At 37.4% G+C, this 26160-nt stretch overlaps 1 protein-coding gene across 1 annotated transcript in view; it reads left to right on the top strand.

Moving 5' to 3' along the window:
• The window catches only part of ACSS3 (acyl-CoA synthetase short chain family member 3), a 153632-nt gene that overhangs the window by 105692 nt on the left and 21780 nt on the right, over positions 1–26160 (top strand). Inside the window, exons 9-11 of the mRNA XM_019455239.2 lie at positions 489–592; positions 16841–16936; positions 19653–19716. Coding sequence (XP_019310784.2) covers positions 489–592; positions 16841–16936; positions 19653–19716 — 264 coding nt within the window. The remainder of the gene's footprint in view (positions 1–488; positions 593–16840; positions 16937–19652; positions 19717–26160) is intronic.

Raw genomic sequence — 26160 nt, 5'->3', positions numbered from 1 at the left:
TATTTATGAGCTTGTTTGTTGCCTTAGCTGATATTCAAGAGTATATTTTTGTGTATAGACTTAAATAGAATACAGCAATCAAACATGGGGCTAAAATTAGCAGACATAATGTCAAGGAGGAAAAAGGTTTTCATCTTTGATCATTAGATGAATATGACAGATGCAGTACAAAGATCAACTCAATTGCTCTTCTCCAAACTGTAGTTGTAAATTCTTTGGAAGAATGTAGTTGTAGTTGTAAAGAGAAGCTGTAGTTGTAAATTCTTTGGAAGCACCTTTCTTCAATGTTGCGATGCCCATTTGGCTACATTTGGGTCAAAACAAATAATCCTTCTCACCATTCTATAATATGATATAGTGATAATACGGTTGTTTTCCTTGATGGAATTAATGTGGTTGGATTCTAGAATGTTTTAAAGAATGAGGATGAAATTATTTAGATTTATTTTCAAGGATTAATTTGAATTCATGCTCCCTCTTATATTCAGGTTCAAAACGTTGTTTGTGGCTGGAGAACGATGTGATGTGGAGACCCTGGAATGGTCCAAAAAGGTCTTCAGAGTACCTGTCCTAGACCACTGGTGGCAAACTGGTGAGCATTTTCCAAACATGTACAGAAATATTGCAGAAGTGTTCGAAAACACTGCAAGGATTGGAGGAGACCCTGAGCTATTACCGTCAAGCATAAACTCAGGACTTAGGTGGTTCTGGCTTCAGTAGAAATAAGCAATTCTTTGGTTATCCTTTTGTTGAAAATGTCTCTGTAAACAATATCAATGACGCCATTTTCCTGGTCTCTAGGTATAGAGTATTGAAGATCTTGCTTGCTTCTCCTCCTCTTTGTTTTGCCTGTATCCAATAAGTGACTAAATCTCAGATTTTCCTTTGAAGTGTCTGTTGGATTCATACCACTTCAGCGCTCCCATTGCCTTTGAGCTGTGGCAGCTGCATTATCATCTGCCCCGATTTAAATTGTCCTCATCACTCATCTCTGTTCCCTCTGCTTTGCTGTAGCGCTGGCACAGTGTTCCCAGAGTACTTTTCTTAAAGCAGTGTTTCTCTCATAAGATTTTCTGTGGTTCTCTGGCTCCCTTCTTGTGTTCTATAAAATTAAATGTATCTTTCTCCAAAACATTTATCATTATATGTGTAATTTATTTACTTACTTATTTTGTTTATTCTCTATTTTCCTCCCACTAAGTGATCCCTGGGAAACAAATTGTCATATTAAGCGGATGTAACATGAAATTTAATACAATTTAAAAAAAGAAAAAAACCTTTCTGCTGCTTTCTTTTTTTTTAAGTTTATTTATTTATCTCTTTGAGAGAGAGTGAGAGAGAACGAGTGGGAGAAGGACACAGAGAGAAGGAGACAGAGAATCCCAATCAGGCTATGTGCTGTCAGCACGGAGCCCATCATGGGGCTCCAACTCACAAACTGCGTGAGATCATGATCTGAGCTGACTGAACTCAAGAGTTGACACTTCACTGACTCAGCCACCCAGGCGCCCCTATGCTGCTTCTTTTTAGGGATATTTGTGTATATATGTGAAAGTAAGGAAATTAACTGGAACCTGTTTTCCCCTTCACTGAGTATAGAGGTCTTGTTGGGTTTTGCATTTGACTCACAAAAAGTAACTGAGCTATGAGAACCTTGTGGCCTTTTTATGTACATATTTTAAAGCAATTTTTAAAAGTTTATTTATTTTTGAGAAAGAGAGAGTGTGAGTGAGGGAGGGGTAGAGAGAGAGGGAGATGGAGAATCCCAAGCATGTTCTGCATTGTCAACTCGGGGCTTGACCCACGAACCATGAGATCATGACCTCAGCTGAAATCAAGTCAGACACTTAACCGACTGAGTCACCCAGGCACCCCTGTATGTAAATATTTTAGTTCAGTTCTACTTAGTTTAACAAATTACATCAACCCTTTTAGATTAATGTTTTCAGAATTTTTATCTTCTGAGTAACTGGGGCAGAGTATCAAATTTGAATGAAAACAATTTTTAAATATATTTTCTTTGCAAAGACTAAGCCTGATTTTAAAAATAATAAGAGTCTAGAAAATCAAGTGAGTGACTAAAACTGAAGTTCATTGTTTGATATTTTAGAACTCTTTGATTCTGATAAATGATACTTTTTATATTATCTTCTTGGATATTGCTCTTTGGAAAAACATGTTTTCCATATCTTTGGTAATACAAAATATAAAATGAATGATCAGAGTGGAATACATTTTCCTTAAATACAGTGAAAATCAGAAAGAGTTTCTATTCGCTCTAGTTTTATTTGCTAAGGGAAAAACTTCTTACCTAAATTCAGATTTGTAACTATTTAGGAAATAAAAAATGATAAGACTGAATTCAGAGAAAGAGCAGTGCCATATGTAGAAATATACAAAAACAAGTGAAGACTTATTGTTTCTGCAAGGAAGAGTATTTATAGGATTGATGCATCCCCTTATTCACCAGGAAAATTCTAACTGTTACTCTCCTAGGTAGGAAGAGGAAAATATCTTATCAACTTTAAGATGATTTTCCTTTCCTTTTCCTGGTCAATATGAGGGGTTGTTTCCAACACAGTGACCTCATGCAAGTGCTTGCAGAAAAATATTGTTTTTCCCCCACTATAGGTGACTATGCCAAAGCCTACTGAAGGAAATCAGCATATTAATAAATAAAATTATGATTCTTTTTTTCTTGTTAATATCTTTATATATAATAGCTTGTGCAGATGTATGTAGTTAGTGCATCCAGGCTTACGAAAAGCTTACTGACACCTGAAAAACACACATAGGAGTTCCCTGGTGGGCACTGAGTTTCATGTGAATTTGCAATTTTTTCTTTAATGTCTTGTTTAGAGAAAATTAATAGCAACATTATGTCAGTGTGCCATCATTTTAATCAGGTTTGAAGGGCTGCTCAGTACTGTGGAAACCATAGTGGATTTCTACTAATAATGACTGATTCTATCCCCTCCCATCTGATTTTACAGACTTTGATGTGTCCAATTAAAGTACAGAAATACATACATGTGGAGAGGTGGATAGGTAGCCAGTCAGGTAGGGAGTTTTGTACCTTATAAAAGAAATTCATCCTAGGTGATGCAGATGTCAGCTACTAACAAAATTTCCTTCGGATTTTTATTCAGTTGCATAGAAGGAATCAATTCATTACTTTCAAAGTTGTATGATGTGGCAAGTAACTGCAAAGTGACACTCAGGTTTAATATTTGCAGCTTTTTTTGAGAGAGAGAGAGAGAGAGAAGGAGTATGAGTGGGGGAGAGGGGCAGAGGGAGAGAGAGAGAGAGAGAGAGAGAGAGAGAGAGAGAATCTTAAGCAGGCTCCATGCTCAGCAGCAGAGCCTGATGTGGGGCTCAGTCCCCACATGACCTGAGCCGAAATCAAGAGTCGAGATGCTCAATCAACTAAGCCACCCAGGCATTCCCCACAGACCTTTCTTAAAGTGATATCAAATTAATGTTAACTCACCAGGGAGAAAAAGGCAAGTACTTTGTGGGTTATTATTAACTCTTAGGAAAGAGAAAGGAAAATTCAATGTGTTTGGCACAGTCATGAATTTCCTACTATTTACATATTAAATGGATGGGGTCATGTCCACAAGAGTGGCCATGTGAAAACCTGATAGCATTTGAAGGCATGTTAAGCTTTGGCCAAAGAAATACTTTTCATTTCAAATTTCAGATTTTCTACAAGACCTTTTTTCTTGTTATTGACTTAGAAATTGATTTTTTTATATAATCGTACACTTTTATGAGCCTTCCATACAATGTATAATTTATGAATTTGCTCTCTGATTACATTAATATATGTGTACAAATGGCTGCTTAGAATCTGTGATGTATGATTTAGAATTAATTAGGGATATGGTAAGTAACTAAAATGTATGAATAAAAATTGATTAATTTCTGTGACTTGAGTTATAAGAAGGCATTCTGCAGTCAATCCATTTCATTACCATGTTGTTTTTGTTACGTTAGTGAAATTTGTATTAGCAACAACAGATTTCTGGGGACTGTCATTCTCTTTTGGCCCCTTGATATCAACACTCTTTAATATTTGATTTAAATAATATATAAGGTTCTAAACTGAGAACTAATCTGTGGAAAATTTGAGAACCAATCAACTCCTTGCAGGAGCATTTAAATAAAAACATCATTATTCAACATGACTGAAATATTAAGCCCTTGTTTTGGATTGTGCTAATGTAAACACTTAATGCTTTCATAAAGAAAATTTGTCTTGCTAAATTTAGATAGGAGAGTTGTATATCTTTGATTCATAAATCTGAATAAAAGACAAATTGTTGTCATTCATTCAGATTTTTTATCTTCACCATAACTTATCCCTAAAATGATTGAAAATATCTGCATAATTGACTGAATCTTTCATTTTCTGTTATACATAGAGAAAGAGAAACAGAGGTGCTACAATTATAGTTTAAACAGGGGAAATTAAGGGCACCTGGGTGGCTCAGTCAGTTAAGTGTCCAACTCTTGATTTCGGCCCAGGTCATGATCTCATGGTTGTGAGATTGAGCCCCATGCTTGGGATTCTCTCTCTCTCTCCCTCTCTGTCTCTCTCTGCCCCTCCCGCTCATTTGTTCGTTCTTTTTTTCTTTCTTTCTTTCTTTCTTTCTTTCTTTCTTTCTTTCTTTCTTTCTTTCTTTCTTTCTTTCTAAATAAATAACATTTAAAAATTTAACAAAACAAAAAGGAGAGATTAAGAGAATAGATAATCGTCCCATTAAGATATGGTAATTCATGGGCAAAAATAAATAAACAGCCAAAACTTCATTATCCTCAGGTATACATCACCAGATAAAACACCCTACTGTTATTAATCATTTTTAGCTTTTCCGAAAATCAGATACAAAGCACAATTTTGGAAAGCACTGTGCAGTGCATGGTGTCCTTTGCAGGAAGTTGTTGTTGTTGTGTTTCTGACTAAAGATAACTATAAATATCTTTTTTGTATGTTTATTTATTTTTGAGAGAGAGAGAGAGAGAGAGAGAGCATGAGCAGGGCAGGGGCAGAGTGAGGGGGAGACACAGAAACTGAAGCAGGCTCCAGACTCTGAGCTGTCAGCACAGAGCCCGACGCAGGGGCTCGAACTCACCGACTGTGAGATCATGACCTGAGCCAAAGTCGGATGCTCAACCTACTGAGACACCCAGGTGCCCCTGTCTGAAGATAACTATAAAGGAATCATTTTCCTTATGAGTGAATGGCCAAATACAAAAAAAAAAAAAAAAAAAAAAAATTCCTTAAATTTCAGAGACTAACTACTAGAACCCAAAACACAGTAGACCTTATTCTTTTTAGAGGTTTTCTTCCTTCCTTTTCCTTTGCTCTCCTTTGCTCTCCTTTGCTCTCCTTTGCTCTCCTTTGCTCTCCTTTGCTCTCCTTTCCTTTCCTTTCCTTTCCTTTCCTTTCCTTTCCTTTCCCTTCCTTTCCCTTCCTTTCCCTTCCTTTCCCTTCCTTTCCCTTCCTTTCTTTTCCTTTCCATTTACTGTAAGACATGATACTGGTTTAGAAGTGATTGTAACAAAACAGCTTGGCATCCCACTTTTTAATGTTAGTTAAGTAGAAACCCTATTTTTTCACATGCTACCAGTCAGTTAATTAAAGACAACGACTGTGAGGTTAGAATACCCAAGTTCCACAAAGGCTTTAATAAAGAACACCTTGGTAGGTAAAGGGTTGAGATGAAAGGAATCCGTGATTCTTTCTATCTGCTGTCAGAATATTGTCTGTGTGATTCCCATCAGAAGATACAGAGCTTACATTGAAAGTATTTCAAGTACCCAAGTAGTGATGAAGTAGTGATGATGTAATAGCTACCAACTTGAGCGGCACTGGGTGATTTTGTTGTTTGTTTACTTGTTTTGCTTCTGTCACTTTAATGAGGGAATAAGATTCTTCATAGTATTTGAGAAACCCTAAGGAGGGATTTCAATGAGAAAACAGTAGCCACCTAACAGATTGAGACATTGGGGACAATTAAGTTATTGATCTTACTTTATCTGCCTTGAGCCATCTTTGCTGAGTTCTTATGTCTCAGAGTAATCAGTGTTTCTCTCTCTGTTTGATTGAACTGCTGCAGTTTCAATTGCAGTTGCCAGTTCTGAAGTCACTATGTTCTATACATAGACTAAATCTTCCTCCTTTGAGAAGGAATCTGATAATTTTGAATTTTGTTAAAGTGGATTCAAAGCCTTCAGCAAACTTCGATCATGCCAGTTCTTAAATCAAAATCATTGATCTTAAAAGCACACCCTCCCAATACTACCTTGTTAAGATATGTCAAGGCCACATGACACAATAATCCTTTTTTTTCGCACAGTGTAGTAGGATATACTTCCTAAGAACAGACAACTCAACCACAGTTTTAACCACAAAAATTAGTTAGGCTGACCCAATTCAGTCCCTAGTCTTAGGTTTATCTCGACAAGATCCTTTAGCCCAGGTATTTTAAAAATTTTTTTTTATATTTATTTTTTTGAGAAACAGAGTGAGACAAAGCGTGAGTGGGGGAGGGGCAGAGAGAGGAGACACAGAATCCAAAGTAGGCTCCAGGCTGGGTAAGTGGTCAGCACAGAGCCTGATGCGGGGCTCGAACCCTCAAACCATGAGATCATGACCTGAGCTGAAGTCGGACGCTCAACCGACTGAGCCACCCAGGTGCCCCAGCCCAAGTATTTTTTTAAAGACAGCAATACATTTTCTTTACAAAAATCAAAAGTACAAAATGGAATAAGTAATTACAGTTTAGTAACAATTCTCCTAAGCAGAGACCTCTGTGGAAAATGGTACATTTCAAATGTAGTACTGTCTCATTCCTTCTAGGTAGACTAATTGTGAAACAGCCAACATTTGAGGATTTGATAGGTAGGGTATCAAAGTGGAAGCCACTTGCTGTTTTGGGTCATCCTCTCCCTTATTACCCCTGCTTTCTCAGACATTCTGCTTTTATAAGTAAGTTGGTACACTTTTTGCTGAGAGATTCCAATCCGTCAGTCTGGAGCCCTAAATTTACTCTACAGTAGGGACTTTTCTTCATCTTTGGAATTCAACGTTGGAAGCTTTATGACTCTTGTTATTTCTGCCTTTTTAAAATATTTTATTTACTGTTTGAAAGTAAGAGTGTAAGCAGGGGAGGAGCAGAGAGAGGGGGACAGAGTATCTGAAGCTGGCTCCGTGCTGACAGCACAGAGTCCATTGCAGGGCTGGAGCTCATTGAACTGCGAGATCATGATCTGAGCCAAAGTCTGATGCTCAACCTACTGAACCACCCAGGCTCCCCTATTTCTGCCTTTTTAAAAATAAATGTACAACTGTGTGAAAAATTTATGACTTTCTTCTAACTTAAATGTACTTAACTTGTGCCTCACGTAAAATCCTGTATATTTTATCGCAAAATGCTTTTCTAGGACTCAGGCATAAGAGGCCCTACATGGCTGAGATGACAGTGAGGAAAGCATCTTCTTGGTGACTTACCTTGAAGATTCTATCTTTATTTGAAACATACTTTCTATAGTTTGGGTGCCAAGAGCTACTAGCAAAACTTCCCATGGCTGCAGATCTCAGAGTGAGATACCTCTGTACAACCAAATGCCGCCTTCCTAGGTTCACTTTTGGACTCTTTGTTATTCCTTGCTTTTGGGTTTTGCTTAATGTCTGAGTCCATCAAATTCAGGTGCTATGGCTTCATTAAAATACAGGCCTGTGTTTTCAAAGACACAGGATTGCACTAAACTCTTGAAATACACACTGTGGAACCCAGTTCACTGGATTGAACTGCACTGGACTGACAATGCCTTTGCCCCATGAATGGGGCTGTCCAGGATATACCGTATGCTACTTTCAAATAGTAGAATGCAGAGTCTTTAGTTATGTGAATGGATTACTACTGTCTGCTGCACTTTTTTTTTCAATGTCACAGTCAAAAATAAATTCATCTCTTTTTTTCATTCATGGGGAAGAATTTTTACATAGTTTAGCATGAGAAGTTGTGATTGGGGAAAAAACAGTTTTATGGATTCAGTGGCTTCTCAGCAATGTTCAGCTAGCGATGCTGACACTATCCATCTGGTGAGAGAGAAAAAAGTCCTGATGCCATCTTTGTTGCCTGGCAACAGGATTTTTTTTTTTCATTTAGAGCAATCTTCATTAGTTTAAGGTAGGTAATGTTTACTGATAATTTGAGAAGCAGGGGCTTAGAGGTAAGCTACATGAATTTGATTTGTGGAAGGAATAATCTCTTGTCAAATGTAAGGCAGGCTTCACAAGGCTTTTCTTTCTGAAAGTGAGTAACTGTTTACAAATTGTTAATCCATCTGAAAATGAATCTTCCAAGTCAAATACCACCCTTTGAATCAGACGTTGTCATCTTTATATTATGATCATGTAGAAAGAACATCGTTTCTTTTTTTTTTTTCCAAATATGATTACGTGAAGTAGTTTGGATATGTATAATTGCTTTTTAGAATATTTGTTTGTACTCATTATTGTATTAGTGGTAATGTTTTCACAAGAGACTAAACACTGTGAAATCAACGAATGATATAAAGTTGGTTTGGCTTTTGAAATGTCATCCACTCTAATCCTCCTACCTTGGGCAAGAATCACATTTAATCCACTCTTGAAAGGCAAAAATATGTTATGGTTTTGTTGATCTCTACAAGAAAAAAGAGTTCCTAAACCCTTCCTTGACAAACCTTACTGTCTGGAAATTTGATTTTCCCCCTGTTGCTTATAAACCCCTACATCGTGGACCCATTGACCCTCCCCCCCCCCCCAAATAGTTCCCAGTTCCTCTTGTACTGTCAGTTCTAATTTTAGAAACCACAGGTGACTGTTCTCCTTGGAAAAGCAGTGTAGGTAGTGAAAAGTGATGCTGACTCCTAACAGGACTGCTTTTCAATCCTGGTGCAACACTCACTCTGCAGCTATAGGCAAGGCCTTGATCTTCTGCGGGCACTTTATCTCACGGGCTTGTAGGAAGCTTGAAGTGAAGTGAAATATGTACAAACAATGCAGCAGAGTTTCTGACCTACAGGAACTCTCAATAAATATTTTCCTTTTTCCTTCCCTTTCTTTGAATCACCTTTCATGAATATAAAGGCCATCTTTCGCCTCCTGGCCTGTAGATAATCCAGACTCAAGAGAACTTGGAACGTAAGAGTTCAGTTTGTACACAAGAAAAAGTAATCATAGAGAGTTTAATTTCCCGGAGTCAACTTGCTGGTTAAGATTAAAACGGGAACTCTCATTGCTCTGTTTTGTCCACAGTCCTCCCTTCCTAGGTCTTATCGTATGCCTTCATTAATTCAGCGTTTCTTATCTAACTTAACTGCAGGTAATTTATGAGTTTCTCCACAGTTAGAGGCAGTAAGGGGCTGGTAAGGGAGAAGGATAAGACCACAACTCAAATTAATGGTCTGCTTCCAGTACAAAAAGTTAGGCTGCTTTGAATTAAGTATTTTAAACTGTAATCGTACCATCTCGTGAACACAAAGATTCAATTGATTTTCTTTCACCGGTATACATCTCACTGTTCTGCTTCCCCTCTGCCGCCACCATTCAAGTTATTTATAGCACACTGCATAGATTCAGAATTGGAGAGAATGGTTTCTTTACAAATTGCTTTTATGCCCATGATGATGCTGTGATTAATATGACTCAGCGGTACCAGGCTGCTGAATTGATTGATTTCCAGGACTTCAGCTCTCTGCATGGGCCACCAACTTCTAAATCCATATTGCTTAAGTGTAGTGCTTCTAGAACCACAGTGTGCACAGAATGGCAGATTTTCAGATGCAGCGGGAGCTCTTATTGACAGAGATGGGCTTTGTGAACCTGCCACTGTGTTCTTCCTCTTAACCCTCACTCACATCTACTCTTCTTTCTGCATTGCCTTTCATTTATGAGCCAAAACCCTGGGGTTGTCTGGACCTCTCCCTCTTGCGCTTTCTCCACACTCAAACAATCACCAAGACCCTCTGATTCTGAGTGCAACTCAGATTTGATCTCATCTTCCACAGCTGCTCACCCCTCATCAAACCACCAACATCTAAATGACTTCTGCTCTGGATTAGGATCCCCAGTTTAGTGCTCCAGTTTGCAACTGAAGAGATTTTTGTAAAATGCAATTCTGAGCAAATCACTTCTGCTAAAACCCGCTCTGCCTCCCATTTTTCCTGGAATGATATCTAAATTTCTTACCCTGGCACAAAAGGCACTTTTTGATCTGCCTCTGCTCATCTCTCTGACTTTGTCTCTTGTTGTTTCTCTTGTCCACCCTACACCCCTGAGCTTTGCTCTGCTGAATGTCTTGCAGTCAGTCCCTTGATGGTCTAACTTCTCAACCTTTGAACATGCTGCTATTTCTGTTTGGCATGTCTTTCCACCCTTAACACTGCCTTCCCATTAAAAGAAATGCCTTTCAGAGAGAATTCCATAAATATGTATTGGAGGCCTGACCTTTTAATATCATTCTTGGGATAAGAAAATGTTGGAACAGAATTATAATGATAACATACAGCTTTTTCTCTTCTGAGTCCTCTATTTCTCCCGCTCCCCATTTCATTTTGGGATTGCATTATTCTGTGATCTGCTATTTATTTTTTTAAGAACCCTGACCTTAATAATGGGAACCGGAGCCTAAACCCATGGAAGAAATATGTATTTACTAGTCAGCAAACAATTCCTGAACATAAAATGTCAGGGACTAGACTGTGTTTGGTTCTGCTGATTCAAATGATTCTTAAGCACTCAGGAAGAACCTGATTTGAAGAGAGTGTTTTCATATAATTATGTGCACAATTCTTTTTTGAGAATTGCACTGATTCTTTTTTGGAAGATTTTATAATATTTTTAGTGGCCAGTGTTCCAAGTGTCTATTGCTGTATTAACAAACAAACAAACAAAACCAAGCTACTCCAAAACCTAGTAGCTTAAAATAACAACCATATATTATGGTTTTATGGATGAGGAGTATGGGCAGTGATCAACTAGAGGTTTTACACTGCATGTACTCTGTACTCTTTTTTTTTTTTTAAATAAAGTTTATTTACTTATTTTGTGAGCGAGAGAGGGCAACTGCACACGACTGGAGGAAGGGAAGAGAATCTTACGCAGGCTCCGCACTGCCTGCACAGAGCCCAGTGCAGGGCTCAAACCTACAGACAATGAGATCATAACTTGACCTGAGCTGAAACCAAGGATGGATGCTTAACTGACTGAGCCAACCAGGGGCCCCACACTCCATGTACTCTTGATTGAGACAACTCAGACAGTATTTGGTGGTGAATAGGCTGGTCTGGTGGGTCCAAGATGGCTTCACTCTCATGCCTGGGAATGGCCACAAGGTTGGAGTCAGTCAAGACTTTTGACGGGAATGCCTGCAAGTGGCATTTTTAGCCTGCAGGATTCAGAATAATGGGCCATTTTACATGGCAGCTCAGAGGTTCCAGAGATAATGATCTAAAATTCTTAAGGCCTGTGCCTGGAAACAAAGAGTCACTTCTACTCTTTTCTATTAGAGCCATCAAAAAGTAGCTGAGACTCAAATCGAGAGGACATAGGTCCCACCTTTCAATAAGATGAGGCTCCAACAAATTGCAGCCAATCTACTCTCCATAGTGAGTACATTTCAAAGTTGTGGATATAGCCTTCTGAATTGATCAACATAATTTCCCCTTCGCTCACCATTCAGAAATAACTTGTCAATATTTTAATGTGTATCTTGCCAAGATATATAATTTTGCTCAGTGCATATTACTTACATAAAAGAATCATATTATGCATTCTCTTTTATAGATTTTCTAAATAATACTTTGTAAAAATTATTTCCTATCAGACATTATTCTATGATGTTTGAGTAGCTTTGCATTGATTCTTAATATGGTCTGATCTCTATTTGTGGACAGTCTTCTAAACATCAATATAAACAATACTGTGATAAATATCCCTGATGCTTAATATTTGTGAACATCTACAAACATTTCCTTGTATATATTCCTTAACGTGGAACCACTGGGTTAAAGAGTATGTGCATTTTTAAGGGTTTTTATAGTTACCAAAGTGCCTTTCAGAAATGTTGTGCTGATCTATATACACAATAACACTTATATAACAAAAGTGATTATTTTTGGTTGATGTGGGCAGTTGTCTTCCCTGCATCACCTGACTGGACCCTCGCCTTTCAACTAGTCTAGGGCATTTTCATGTGAATTGGTTCCTGAGTGTTCGGGAAGACACAGAAATCTCTGTGTCTGAACCAACAATTCTAATGCAACGTCTGTCTGTCCATGCATTTTCTCACATACAGCTCTCTCAAAACCCCAAATAAAATAAACTTGGCCATAGAACTGAATGTTGTGCAGATATTTACATAAATTTTATTTGCATTGTTGTGATTCATTACTTTTTGTTCAAAAGCCCTCATTAGCATGCAGCATCACTCAGAACTAAAGCTTGAGGTCTTACGAGGACTTCAAAGAACTTTTAAATGATCTGTCTCCTCACTACCTATCTGAGCTTATTCCCTGTTAATACTTTCCTCCTTTATTCTGCTTCAGTAACACTAGCTGACTAACCATTCCTCAAACACTCTACAAATAAGCTTACCTCAGGACCTTTGCCCTTGTGTTTCCTTCCTCCTGGATTCTTTGTCCTTAGATGTCACGTGACACAGGTCCTCACTCGTTTCAAGCCTTCACTTAAATGTTACCTTCTCAGAGAAGTCTTTTCTGGCCACCCAATCTAAAATCGCAATTCTTCCCCATCACATCACACACCCCGTCTATGCTTTCAAAAATTTTCTTAGTGCTTATGACTCCTTAACATGTCATATGTTTTATGTGTGTTTTTATTGTTTGTCTTTCCGTCTAGAATGTGAGCTCCATGACAGTAGGAATCGTGGTCACTTTTGTTCATTGTTCTAGCCCCAGTTCTGATGACAGCACCTAGCACATAGTAGCTGCTCAATAAATATTTGCTGATAAGTGCTATGTCCCACCATTACTTCCATTTACAAATCTGAGAGACTGGGCTCACTGTCTGTTGCAAGGATTTTTCTTCCTCTGAGACACAGTCCAGGTGATTTCAGCCCTTCATATTCTACTTAAGAACCTCACAAGTGGTATGCTTTTCTATTTCATTTTGATCCTTTTCTGTAAGAACTATGCAACCAGGAAAAATGGTTTCAATTTTCTAGGTCAGTCCTTAGTATTTTTCATTTGTAAAAAGAATATCCCTTTTTTTTCTATCTCCCTGCGTAGTTGGATTAAATGCAATAACATAAAAAACATTTAGCATAACACAGCATAATTCATATTTGAAAAAAAATGTATGTTCTCATTATTTTTCTTTAGAGTTAGCGGTTTTAGGGAAAAATCCTCTAAGTAATAGCAATGCAATAAGGTGGAGAGGCACCAATGCAATAAGGTGGAGAGGCAGTAAAGATACTAAAAAATAAAAAAAAATAAAAAGTGAAGTGTCTGCATTAGCTGTTAATGCAGTATGAATATAAATGTACCAATCTAACGTCTTCTTCACAGCCTTCAGCTCCCTGCCACCTTCTTCCTGGGTGTCTCTTTCTAAGATTAGGTATCTTTGGGAAGATTTCTCCAAATGAAGCATCCAATTCTTTTCCTCAAAAGAATGTTCTGGTTGGTTTAAATGCAGCCATTTCTCGGTCTCAGTGTGACGTCCGGATTTCCTGTCTTCTTAGATAACTGCTAGCCAGTTAATTATAGCCTGGGCAGTGTGAAGCAGATGTTTTAAGAACATCTTCGCAATGGGGCTTTGGGAGTCCTTAGAAGTTTGGGTCAGGGCGGCAGTGTGCCTGAGGGCTTTCCCCAACCAGAAGCCTACTTTGCACCTGGACAAGCCTGAGAGCCAGGGTGGCGACACAGTCTGTGTGCATGAACGTGTGAGCACACGAGTGTGCTTGCCATGCAGGTGGATCAGTACATTCTTTGGGTCTCAGGACGTTCAGAGGTATACAGAGAGACAACCAAAGTTTCTATAGCGACCATTATGGCCTTTCTTATTCCACTTTGGTCCTAACTATGGCTCCCTGTGTGGAGAATCCTGGAAACTGTCATTTCATCTGAATGTATCTTTTACATGTCACTACCAACAGTTCTTTTCCCAAACCCCCAAATGAATATCAAAATAAAATCAACAAGGCACTCAAATTACTAATGTTTCAAGTATAAACCTACAGTATCTACTTTAAGTACCTGAATGGATAATCCTTTTCATTGCCCTTAAAAGTGAGTCAAAGTAATCTTATAGAACAACAGGCTGTTCATTTAACTTAACAGTCATTGGTTATAACAAAACAGCGGAAGGTTGACAAGATTATAAATATGTAGTCACTATACAAAGATGCTTAAGAATCTCAGGAAGTACGCATAGTGTCAACTTACTTAGGCAGGACATACTGACCGTGCTTCACTAACTCGTTCTTGTGTCTTTCTTTAAGACTAGGTTTTATTCTCGCTTCCTCTAGCCCCCATCCCCTCTCTCCCGGTGGTATAAGAAGGGCAGAGGGCCGGGATCTTTCATGAGAGTCCGCATGGAGACGAGATGAAGCAGAGTGCAGTTAGAGCTTTGTTGTTGTGGTTTCTGTTTGCTTCTCTGAGACAGCAGGTCCTGAAGTCATTGGAAGGTTCATTTGTAGGTTCTGAGGCCATCTCTTGACAAGTTGCTAAGAGGCTTTATGGAGTTTAGAAATGTAGAGAGTTTGAACTTGAAATGATTGGAGTGCCTCTAGTGATAAACTAAACTTGATGAGACACACTTTTAACATAGAAGACGTACTTTAGCAGCTGCTTTCCCCCTCCCCCGCCTTGGGGTGGGAGAGGGAACAGAGGCGCCATAAAGGGGACCTCTCCCTTCCTCATGCGTCCTAGTAGCTTCTGCCCCTGTTGTCACCTCGCTCTGTCTGTATACCTTCCTTTAAGCGCCTCACTCGACAGGGTTGCTTCTTGTCATCACGCTGTTCTTGTCTCTGTCAGTTTTGGAGGACAGCTGAGGTCAGTACTGAGACATTTTTAAAAAGGCAGAGGGGAAAATGTTGCTAACCTTTCCAAAAAGGGGGCTTCCTTCCCTGCTTCGCGTGCACCATAGGAAGAAAGGACAGGGGTATTGCATGACTGATGGAATGCCATTGCATAAAATGCCTGCCCGGTTTTGTTTTTTTTTTCATAGTATGAAAGTACTTGAGAATTTTTTGTTAAACATCAGAAACGTCTGCTCTGGTTACTTGCTGCTTCTCCTCAGCAGTGACCATATGGCTTAGCATCTTAAGCACTGGACTGTGACTTAGGAACTGTGTTTTAATGTTCGAGGGTCCATCTTCTGTTATTGATGCCAGCCGAGCCACCATCCATAGAATGTGAATAATAAACTGAGCTACTCTGGAAAGTAAAGAACAGTAATAAATTCCTCCCACCATGCTAAAGTGATATAAATGTATGAAAAATTATGATAGAAACCATAGTAGAAAGAATACATTCTGAGTCCTTAGGAAGATAGTTGTTTTTTAAAATTTTGGATTCCCCTGGACCCAATTGGTTTGACAATTAATCCTTTGGGGATATGTACGTGTATGTTTCTGTGTATAATATTAAGCCAGTAGTTCCAGAACTTTTCACTGTCAGTACTCTTATCCAGCTCCTCCAACACACATGCCTCATATTTAAAAGATGCTCTTAACCCCAAACTTGTGTTTACCAATAATAACAAATGCATTTGTCCATAAAAATAATTATTTTCAGAACTTATGGATATCATATAATAGCTGCTGTTATTCGGTTAGCAACTTGAGATAGAGAAAACTAATCTATCATTTTTGTTAATTGATGCAGGTTAACGGTGGCTAAGTGTCTGCTCTTGATGAAATCATCAGCATACAGTAATGTCCTTCCTCCCTCTGTTCCTTTCTTCCTTCCTTCTTATATACCTGGCTGCCAGACTTTTGGAACAGCAGGCTGAGAGCAGTTTGACAAAGCATTGTTAAGTTCAAGTTCAGATGCAATGTCTGTAAGCAGGGGTAGTTCTTAAAAAATTCGCGTTGATATTGTTCATATATTCCCCCAAAATTTTGGATTACTAATTTTAGAGATTAATCCATAAATAACAGAAAATATTTCACAAGTAGCTGTTATTACCATAGTAAAATAACTAGGTGAATTAAGTGAAGGCATCTTTACTAGGGATCTTTTAGTGTTTAACGTGTGTTGTAAAATTCTCAGTCATGGGGAGCCTGGGTGGCTCAGTCAGTTACGTGTCTGACTTCAGCTCAGGTCATGATCTTGCGGTTCGTGAGTTCAAGCCCTGTGCTGTTGGGCTCTGTGCTGACAGCTCAGAGCTTGGAGTCTGCTTCAGATTCTGTGTCTCCCTCTCTCTCTGCCCCTCTCTGACTCACACTCTGTCTCTCTCTGTCTCTCAAAAATGAATAAATGTTAAAATTTTTTTTTAATTCTCAGTCACGTAATTCTCCATTTTTCATGCCTTTTGATTCATAACCAAGGACATTCGAGAGGCCTTTCTTTTCTTTAGAAGAAGCATTACAATATATGTTATTCTCAGTTTGTATCCTTAAGTTTTAAAAATGTTGATCTGGTATAGATTGCTAATATATTTTTTTTCATTTTTAAATAATACACTTGCACTATTTATTCCTCATGCAGTTAAATTTGTTGAGAAACGGTGGGGTGGGGGGCAGAGAGAAATGCATACACTGAGGAAACATCATGATTTCAAGTTGAAATATTAAATGATAAATAATATTTATTTCTCCAGAGACTGGATCCCCAATTACAGCCTCATGCATCGGATTAGGTAATTCTAAAACCCCTCCTCCAGGACAAGCAGGAAAAAGTGTTCCGGGATACAATGGTGAGAAATGATTCTGATCATTTGAAATATGTAAGGTTAATACATTTGGTATTTGTTCTGTCTAATGCGAACCGAAATGCATAGTAGGTACTTAAAAGCATTTGATTGAATGAATACTTTGTACTGAAAATAAATGCGTTAATATTGTTATTAGTCAATTTGATAAAAAATAAGATTGTTAACTTCCAAGGACATGTCCTACATGACTGTCATAACCAAGAAAATAATATTTATAAGGCACATTAAGAATATGGCTGTGAAATTAATATGTATGGAATATTTGCTAGGTATGGAGTACTTTGCATACATCATTTCATTTAATGATGAAGTACATTTAATTTAGAGGTATCATTACCATTTTAAAGATGAGTTAGCTGTTGCTCAGAGAGACTGAATAACTTTGCTGAGGTAACATGGCTGGTTAGGTGCTGTAGAGAACGCCCACCATCATGTTTTATTTTTTTGTTTATGTCTTTGCTTGTTTTTCTCACAAAAGCTGTAGTTCTTTCCATTATATATATGCTACCTTTTAATTTAGGAGTGATGACAAGTCTTCTGAACCTCATTGGTTAAAGATAAAGCCTAAAGATTGCAAATAGAAAAATCATTTCATTCATGCCAGTGGTATGTGAAAATGAGATACAATATATTTTAAATATTTGTTTTTAGATTGTTGGTAGTGGTTATAATAGTTCAGAAATTACCCTTTTTGGCTCTGCCTTCTAGTTGTATAACTTTTGCAACAATTCACCTAACTTTCCAAAAAATTCAATTTCCTTATGTCTAAATGGGAATAATAATACCACATGCTTCATAGGGTCACAACGAAGCATTAATGCAAGCTCTTGCCAGTAAACAGACTGAACTAAGTCTCACCTAGTAGTGTGCTGAGATTTCAGAGAAGCCGGACGAGGTGACTCAATTTAGACTTACACATTCATTTTCCAGACAAGGAAAATGAAGAACAGGAGTTATTTTATTTGCATAAGGTCACACAATTTAGCTTCATAGATTCATGAGGACCCATCTTTGGGTGACAGAGTATGGTTCCTACACAGAGTTCCTATTTGCATGTAAATTATAAAATACAGAGATTTGTCCTTGCTTCTCTAAAGTAACATGTTAAAATAACATGCATTTTCTTTTCAGGACAATGATTAGTTAAGGAAATGGAGATCATTCGGTTTAGTCTAGCAGATGTATTTATAAAAAGACACTTAAGATTTTTTTTTAGAGCAGAAATAGATATTCTGTGAAGTCGGTGACTTTTCCAGGCATGGAAGGTGAACCCAGCTTTAGTGATATCCTCACTTTGAACAGTTCTGTCATCCCTATTCCTTTTATCAGAAAAAATGCTTTGTGTTGAGCCATTTTTAGGGGCTAATGTTTATGGGAGATGTTAAATACATTTCCCTTTCAGAATTTCAGTACCATTTTTATATCCAGCTATAAGAATGAGTTGAGCTTTGATGCCTCATGAAATTTCAGTATAGAAGTTTCTTGTTGTCTGTAAGCCAATGGCTTACAGACAGCATAGGTTAAACGTTAGAACTAAAGTATTTATAACCAAAGAAATAGTGACATTATGACTCATGACTTTTGTGTTTTGTGGTTAGTCAGAGATTCAAAGCATAAGTTGTATCCACTTGGGAAAAGAAAGAAAACCATTTTTTATGTGAAAGATATTCAATGTAATGTAACAATTTCACATTCATTGAGTACCTTCCAGAAGCTTGTCACTTTTTTTTTCAAGTAATTCTGGTAACAAACTATGAGAAAAGAATTACTCCCACTTTTTATATAGAGAAATTGAAGGGGTAATACTTGTTCAGGGTAAATTGAGTGAATTGACCACTGTGCTGGGATTTGGGGACAGTTAGGCATGACCTCCACCCTTAACGATCTCACCATCTTATGAAAGGGATATTTACACCACTACTAATTGTCAAAATAGAATTTTAAAACAAAGTGCTCTGGGAACACAAAGAAGGGATGATTAATTTTTTCCTGGGGACAATGTCCTTCTTTTCTCATAGCTTCACTCAGTAGAATAACCTGGATGGATGAGGCCGCATACAGGATAAATTAGAGTTTAAAACATGATATATCCTCATTTCCAGTTTGCACTAGCGGTGGCTGAATGGGGATACAGGCTTCGGCCTCCTAAAGTATTTCAGGATTGTAACAGCTTAGCACAGAAAGCATTGGGATAATATTTGGGAAAGTTAAATGGAGCTTTAAGGCTCATAAGTGGATATTCAGCCTCAAATTAGGAAAAAAAAGGGGTTTTCCAGGCTTTTAAATAGTTTATTTTTATTACTTGAGATATTTTTTTTTGGTGTATTTAAGAACTTGATTTGTTTCCTTTAAGTTTTGAAAAACTGGATATATTTTTAATGTTTTTGATAGAATAGAAGGGTATGTTGAAGTGGATATAAACATAGATTATGAAATTAACAGCATGCTTGAAATACGATGTCTTTATTTAATGGAGGTTCTGAAGGAAAATTCATAATCTTATTAGGAATCAAAGCATATGCTCTTAATTTTTTGTAAGATGTTAGCATAGTGATATATGTTCATGGTCTCATAGGACTTAAAAGATACCTTTAAAGGCACAGTTTTGGGGGCTGGATATTGAAAATATGGAAAGGTTTAATCTTTAAGGTTATGCATTTTTATTCAAATTTATATTTGTTTATATTTTACTTTGCAGTTATGATTTTGGATGACAACATGCAAAAACTGAAGGCTCGATGTTTAGGAAATATTGTGGTAAAGTAAGAAAAATTTGCAATGCTACTATTTAAAAGAGCAATTATTAGTATATAATATTAAGGGAAAAATGGAGGGACACCTGGGTGGCTCAGTTGGTTAAGCATCCGATTCTTGGTTTCGGCTCACGTCATGATCTCGCCCTCTGTGAGTTCGAACCCCGTGTCAGGCTGTGTCCTGACAGTGAAGAGCCTTCTTGGGATTCTCTCTGTCTTCCTCTCTCTGCCCCTCCCCTGCTCTCTCTCAAAAATAAATAAATAAACTTAAAAATGGAGTGGTTGCCCTGACAGTACTAAAGAGGGGGTTGCAAAGTAAGCTTGTGCATTGTGTGAGAATACACAGTGTCAACTCTTATGGTTGAAGCACGGAAGCCCCATAAGGTAGAACAAATTTAGATACAACTTTTAAAAAGATAAATCCTGCATTTTAAATAATTTTTGATTATACAAGTAATGTGTAGGTAGTGAATTTAACTTAAATACCAAATATATAAAGAAGTAAATAAAGTTTCTATACTCCCACACTTTAGCAATATGGCATTAATTTTATAATAGATCTGACTTTTTACTTTTTGGCCAGCATTTTAGAGTGTTGAAACAATTCAGCTTATTCTTCTGTGCTGCTGTTTTTCCTTTACCCTGTCTCACGAGCATTTTGAACTTCAACTCTGCCTCTCAAAAATGTTTATCCCCATTCTAGACCTTTTAGTCTTTTTTGAAAATTTATGATTATAAATAATGCTATATTGAACATCTTTTTTGTGTTGTCTTTTCTTTCTTTCTTTTTTTTTTTTTTAATTTGTTTTTGAGAGAGAGACAGAGAGAGACATGAGCAGGGGAGAAGCAGAGAGAGAGAGGGAGACACAGAATCTGAAGCAAGCCCCAGGCTCTGAGCTGTCAGTACAGAGCCCGAAGCGGGGCTCAAACTCACGGACCGTGAGATCATGACCTGGGCCGAAGTCAGATGCTTAACCAACTGAGCCACCCAGGTGCCCCTGTGTTGTCTTTTCTTCTTTCTATAATTACTATAGAATTGAATAGATTTCTAAAAGTATAATTACTAGGTCAAATAGCAGCCTAATATAAAATCCATGATTTAGCAAGTACCACAATTCCTTGCTAACACTTTTCATCCTTGTTCATTTGGTAAGCAAAACATGTCAAAATTTGAAGTGAAAATATTAAAAATTACTTTGATTAAATCCATACCTTAAGATCGTTATGATAGTAGAAGCTGAAATGCAAGTAGATTAAGTTGAGGGACACACAAGATGTGACATTGTAATAATTGATATAGGTTGCTGGAGTGCCTCCGATTAGCATGATACTGGTCTCTTTACTCATATGGTTTAAGTAGTAGAATTTGGCTGGAGCTGTTTTAAATAAAGAACATTCTATGTCAAGCCTTGAAAAGGATTTGTTTTCTCATTTATTTAGAAGAATTCTTATGACTTGACATCCTCAGATTGATATGAAATTGTCTCAGGTGAGGTCTCTGAACTGCAGGATACCAAACACATACTCTCACCCGTTCCCTAATCTGAACCTAAATCCTAGATCTGAGAGAAAAAAAAAAAAGGAAGATATGGTATATTTATACAATGGGGTATTACTCAACAGTGATACAGTATGAGATCTTGGCATTTGCAATGACATGGATGGAGCTAGAGAAAACAATTTTTTTCCCCCTCAGGTTAAAAAAAATTACAATTCTGTGAAAATTAAATGAAAAACAGTAACTTTAAAAAGAATGTATTTCTTCAGGTCAAGATACTTTGGCCTTATAGAAAGCTAACAGAGGAGATATACTTGATGATACACTTCTCAGATTCTCATGTTATCAGTAAACATATAAATGTTATATTACTCTTTTCAAGTTTAAATTTTAATAAATCTTGTTGGCAAGATGGAAAAATAAAATACTGAATATGCCGTTTATAGTCATAATTTTTCTGAGCCAGAATCCATGTTCTGGTTGAATATCTGCTTGAAATATCTGGTTGAAATCTGACCTCTTGGGGGGGAAATGGTAGGGATGGGAGGATGGCGTTCCAAGGAACTAATAATCTGAACAAGATCGTGGGTGGATGTTTAGCTTACTTATGGAAGCACATGGTTTTTGAGAGCCTTTGAGAGCACTCTAGCAGCATACATTTTATATAACTGCCTGACTCTATGTGAGTCGTCTATTTCATAAAGCAACTCTTCCTGTAAGATCCTAGAGGTACCATTGGATGCCAGCAGTTATACACCCATCTGTGTTCTGTCATTCTCATTATTGGTGGCTTTGCCCTACTTCCATTCAAAAATAATAAAACGTAGCAATAACTCATGTAAACTGTATTTGTTCTTGAAGCCATGAGTATTACTTCAAGTACTTAAAATTAACACAATTGCCTTAAGTCATTCTATGGTTTAAATTGTCACCAATTCAGAATTATTTTCTTCCCTCTGCATTCCTAAACAGGGAATTTTATTATGCTCATGTGGATTCTGAAATTTCTATGTGAACTATTTGGAGATACACTATGTTATGACATGCAGTGGACTTTGATCCCTCCCATACATTAATGGTGAAACTAGATGTTTGAAAATATTATATATATATTATTGTATTCAAAAGGTTAAAGTAGAAAAAATAGGAAAAAAGTTGCCACCAAAATCCCTTTTTTCTTAAAGAATAGTTCTTGAAATGTAATTTTAGGAACTTATTTTTATCTGTGAGAGCAAGGATTTCCTTTTGAAACCTACATCTCTAGAGGCCATTCTATCCTAACCCACCAACCTCAAAATTATTTGTGCATCTGAATGGCTGCCCGCGGTATGCATAGAATGTTTTCATGTTTAACATCTATCCATAAGACTTGTTTGTGTCTGTCTATAGCTGTTCTATGTGCCTTGAGGGGATACATTATTCATCCAGAATGTGAAATAGCCAATGAATGCTTTTTAAGAGCTCATAATAAATATATGTTTAGTTGAATTAAGGGAGAGAAAAAAACACAGCTTTTTGACTTAATGAAAATTATTTTGGTTTTAAAAAGGAGTGTGTAATTTGGGAGATAAAATTCTTTCTGTGTTGATCACATTCTAAAAGGTCTGTGATGTGAAAGCAGGCTTCTTTCCAGAGATTAGCTACATGGGCCCCCAGAAAAACAAGGTGGCATGTAAAAGGGATTATACATGGTGAGAAGGGTCCACAAAATATCTGAGATTCTAAATTTTATTTATTTATTTATTTATTTATTTATTTATTTAATATCTGAGATTCTAAATTTTATTTTATTTTATTTATTTATTTTAATGTTTATTTATTTTTGAGAGAGACAGAGACAGAGCGTGAGCAGGGGTGAGACAGAGAGAGAGGGAGACACAGATTCCGAAGCAGGCTCCACTGCTCTGAGTTGTCAGCACAGAGCCCAATACAGGGCTCGAACTCACAAACCATGAGATCATGACCTGAGCCGAAGTTGGACTCAACCGACTGAGCCACCCAGGCTCCCCTGAGATTCTAAATTGAAAAACAAAATGTATTGACCCTCAAATTTGAAAAACGGAACAAAATTAATACGTATTTCATTAAATATCTTTGAAATTTAACATCCTAACAACTTCATTGTCAATTTAGCCTTCATAAAGTTTTCATTTCATTTGTAAACAATTTTTAGGTCTTATTTTCTTACTTGGCATAATTTCCAAATATGTACAGTGACTGCTGACAAATAGTAGCCAATCGTAAACTAAATGTGTGACTTCTTGCCAAATAATTTTAAAAGCAAAATTATTACTTTTCTTCCAGAAAAAGTTTTAGTTTCTATGGTGTATTGCTATGTTTTATTATTTGTGCATAGATATGGGGTGAAGCCACCAGCAATAAGAATAATTAGGGTCTATGAGGAACTTAAAACTGAGCTGGCATCCAAAGCCAGCACTGGGAGTGATCCTGGCCAGAGATAGATGTCCACTCTCAATTATTCATGCCCATGCTTTTCTTTATTACTTTGTATAATAATGGAGTGGGAGCAGTTTGAAAGAGCAGTATTCCCTAATGTTATTTATGTTCACTAATTATACTTATAGTAGTATAACCAAGAATGCAAGGAAAATCTGCATAGAATATTTGCAATGTATGGGGCTCAAACTATGTTAAAGTAAGTCAATAAAGAAAATGACTCATTGTTTTAGTCCCAAATTTGTTTGCTTTTGTAAGTACTGCTATAGCTTCTTGTTTCGCTATAAACTGTGTTATGAACAGTATAAATAACATTGGAAACTATCTTTCTCTGACAGTTTCTTTAAAATCTGAAGCTATAATCATATTTTTACCCTTTTCAAGATATTAAATGTAATGATTCATTTTATCATATTAAGATGATTCACCCTAAAATGAGAAATCATGGTATGTGGAAATGTTAAAAAGAAAGCTCTTGTTCCACTTCGTTTTTTCCATTTTCTTTGTTAACGCTTTTTAGAAACCGCTGTTTTGCTCTCCTGGGGATCCTATAACTGGAAGGTAGATATTTAAGTGACTCCTAAACTACTGCAGACTCTAGGATGTAATAAACATGAATCCAAGGCTTTTGTAGATTTCTTGCATTCCTAGGATTTTTTTCCTTTCTAGTAGAAGAGAAAACTACATGTCTGCCTGGATGTTAGAGAATTCCTTTGATTTTGAAAGCTACACCAGGCAATTAATTTAGCGGGAAAGTTATGGCATCTGAATTGCTATGAATACAGGATGTTCACGCATTTGGGGAAGTGTTCCTGCAATTGTGTCCAAAGCTCTAAAGTGCAGAAATAAAACTGAGTCAGTAATGTCCAAGTACCCAGAGCAGGGCATGAAAGAAAATTTTCATTGCAATTGCCTTCCTCGGTACCACAGTGCTCACTGTTATTAAAGCCATAGGTCTCTGGCTACTGTAATGAGTAAGCAAGAGTTGATCATAACCAACTTGCACTAACTAATAAATTGTTTCCACAGTATTCGGTTTTCTAAAAAAGAAAACAGAAGTCCTCTTTTATGGGCCTGCATTTCTTGGACCAGATCCAGTGGTTGCTACCGGAAGTGGGGCCTGTCTCCCTGCTGTGTGCCCCCAGCCAAGCCTGGGAACATTGCCCCACAGCCAGTGGTGGGGTATGAGGGAGCCGGATAGCATTGTCCAAGTGGCTTCTACTCGGGTGCCTGGCGATAAATATCTCAGCCACGAGATATTGAACTCCTGTCCCCTAATGCTGTTTATTCACATCTTTATAGCTTTGCAGGAATGATTCAGTCACTCTGCTGCTGTCTTGGGAAAGGGTCAGACAGCTTTCTTTTCATCAGTATAGCCTTTGAGTACAAGTTTGTCGCATAATTATAACCATGTTCCTTTTCTAAAGGTCATACACAGATTTTAGCAAGATGTTTTATTAGCCTTACAACATCACTGTGAGGTAGACAGTGGGCCAATGTCGTCCTCGTTTTAGACATGGGTATCTAAACATCATTAGTAGTTACACAGCTGGAGCTCACATTCAAACCTAGTCTTTTGTCTGTCCAAAGAGAAAGAAATTATGGCCTAATCAGTCTCTTTGTGGGAAGACAAAAAATAGCCTCACAAGAAAATCTCAAGTAAAGCCTAAAGACTCTATCGGAAATATTCGGGTGCAAAGTTGGGATCTAACCCCAGAATTCTCCAGGAAACTGGAGTTATATCTTCAATTTACTTCTGTTACCATGGAGACTTTTGATGGAGCAGTAAATACAGACCAGCCTGTATCTGGGAATGGAGGCATAAAAGGAGTTTGATATTTCAGAGTGGTCAGGAATGTGTCACCTTCTACAATGAGGGGCATTCCCTTCCTTTCTTAGCTATTTAAGGATTTTTCAGCATCCCCATGCTTCCCCATCATGTGTCCCCTCCACCCACCCCCCAGTGGGATCACTTCAATTATTTCTCTTTCCCCTTAAGAATGGTCTCTTTGGAAAGACATTCTTTAGGGGTAACTCTTGATTCACAATTAGACAGGTTGCAACAAAACCCTTTTCACTCTGCTTGAAAGAGTTGGGAAAGGTATCACAGGGTGGTAGCATTTTACCTTGGATTTGAAGGAGGAGTACAGATGCTAACCAGCAGATGCCTTGGGATTTTAATATCTTCCTGTTTCTTCTGCCAGTCCAGTGTATCTTTATGTTATTGTAACTACAGAAAAAAGTTCTTTTTCTATAAGATAACTTCAGAAGAAAAGCCCCAGTGCACCCCCTGTTCCAGAAAGAAGACCTACATTTAGTATAGAATAATCATTTGGATATCAACAAGAAAAGTGTTAATTTAGAATTCTGCCCCCCCACCAAAAAAAAAAAATCTGTTCTAGCTCATATATACCTAACTTCTGTCTGAAGCTCATTGCTTCTCTTCTCACATGTTTTATTTCACATATATTTTATATACCTATAGATAATCACAGATA

The sequence above is a fragment of the Panthera pardus genome, unplaced genomic scaffold (assembly GCF_024362965.1).
Source record: "Panthera pardus isolate Hobbes unplaced genomic scaffold, ASM2436296v1 HiC_scaffold_6, whole genome shotgun sequence".
Lineage (NCBI taxonomy): Eukaryota > Metazoa > Chordata > Mammalia > Carnivora > Felidae > Panthera > Panthera pardus.
The sequence above is the reverse complement of the archived record's forward strand: the minus strand, read 5'-3'. Positions and strand labels throughout refer to the sequence as shown.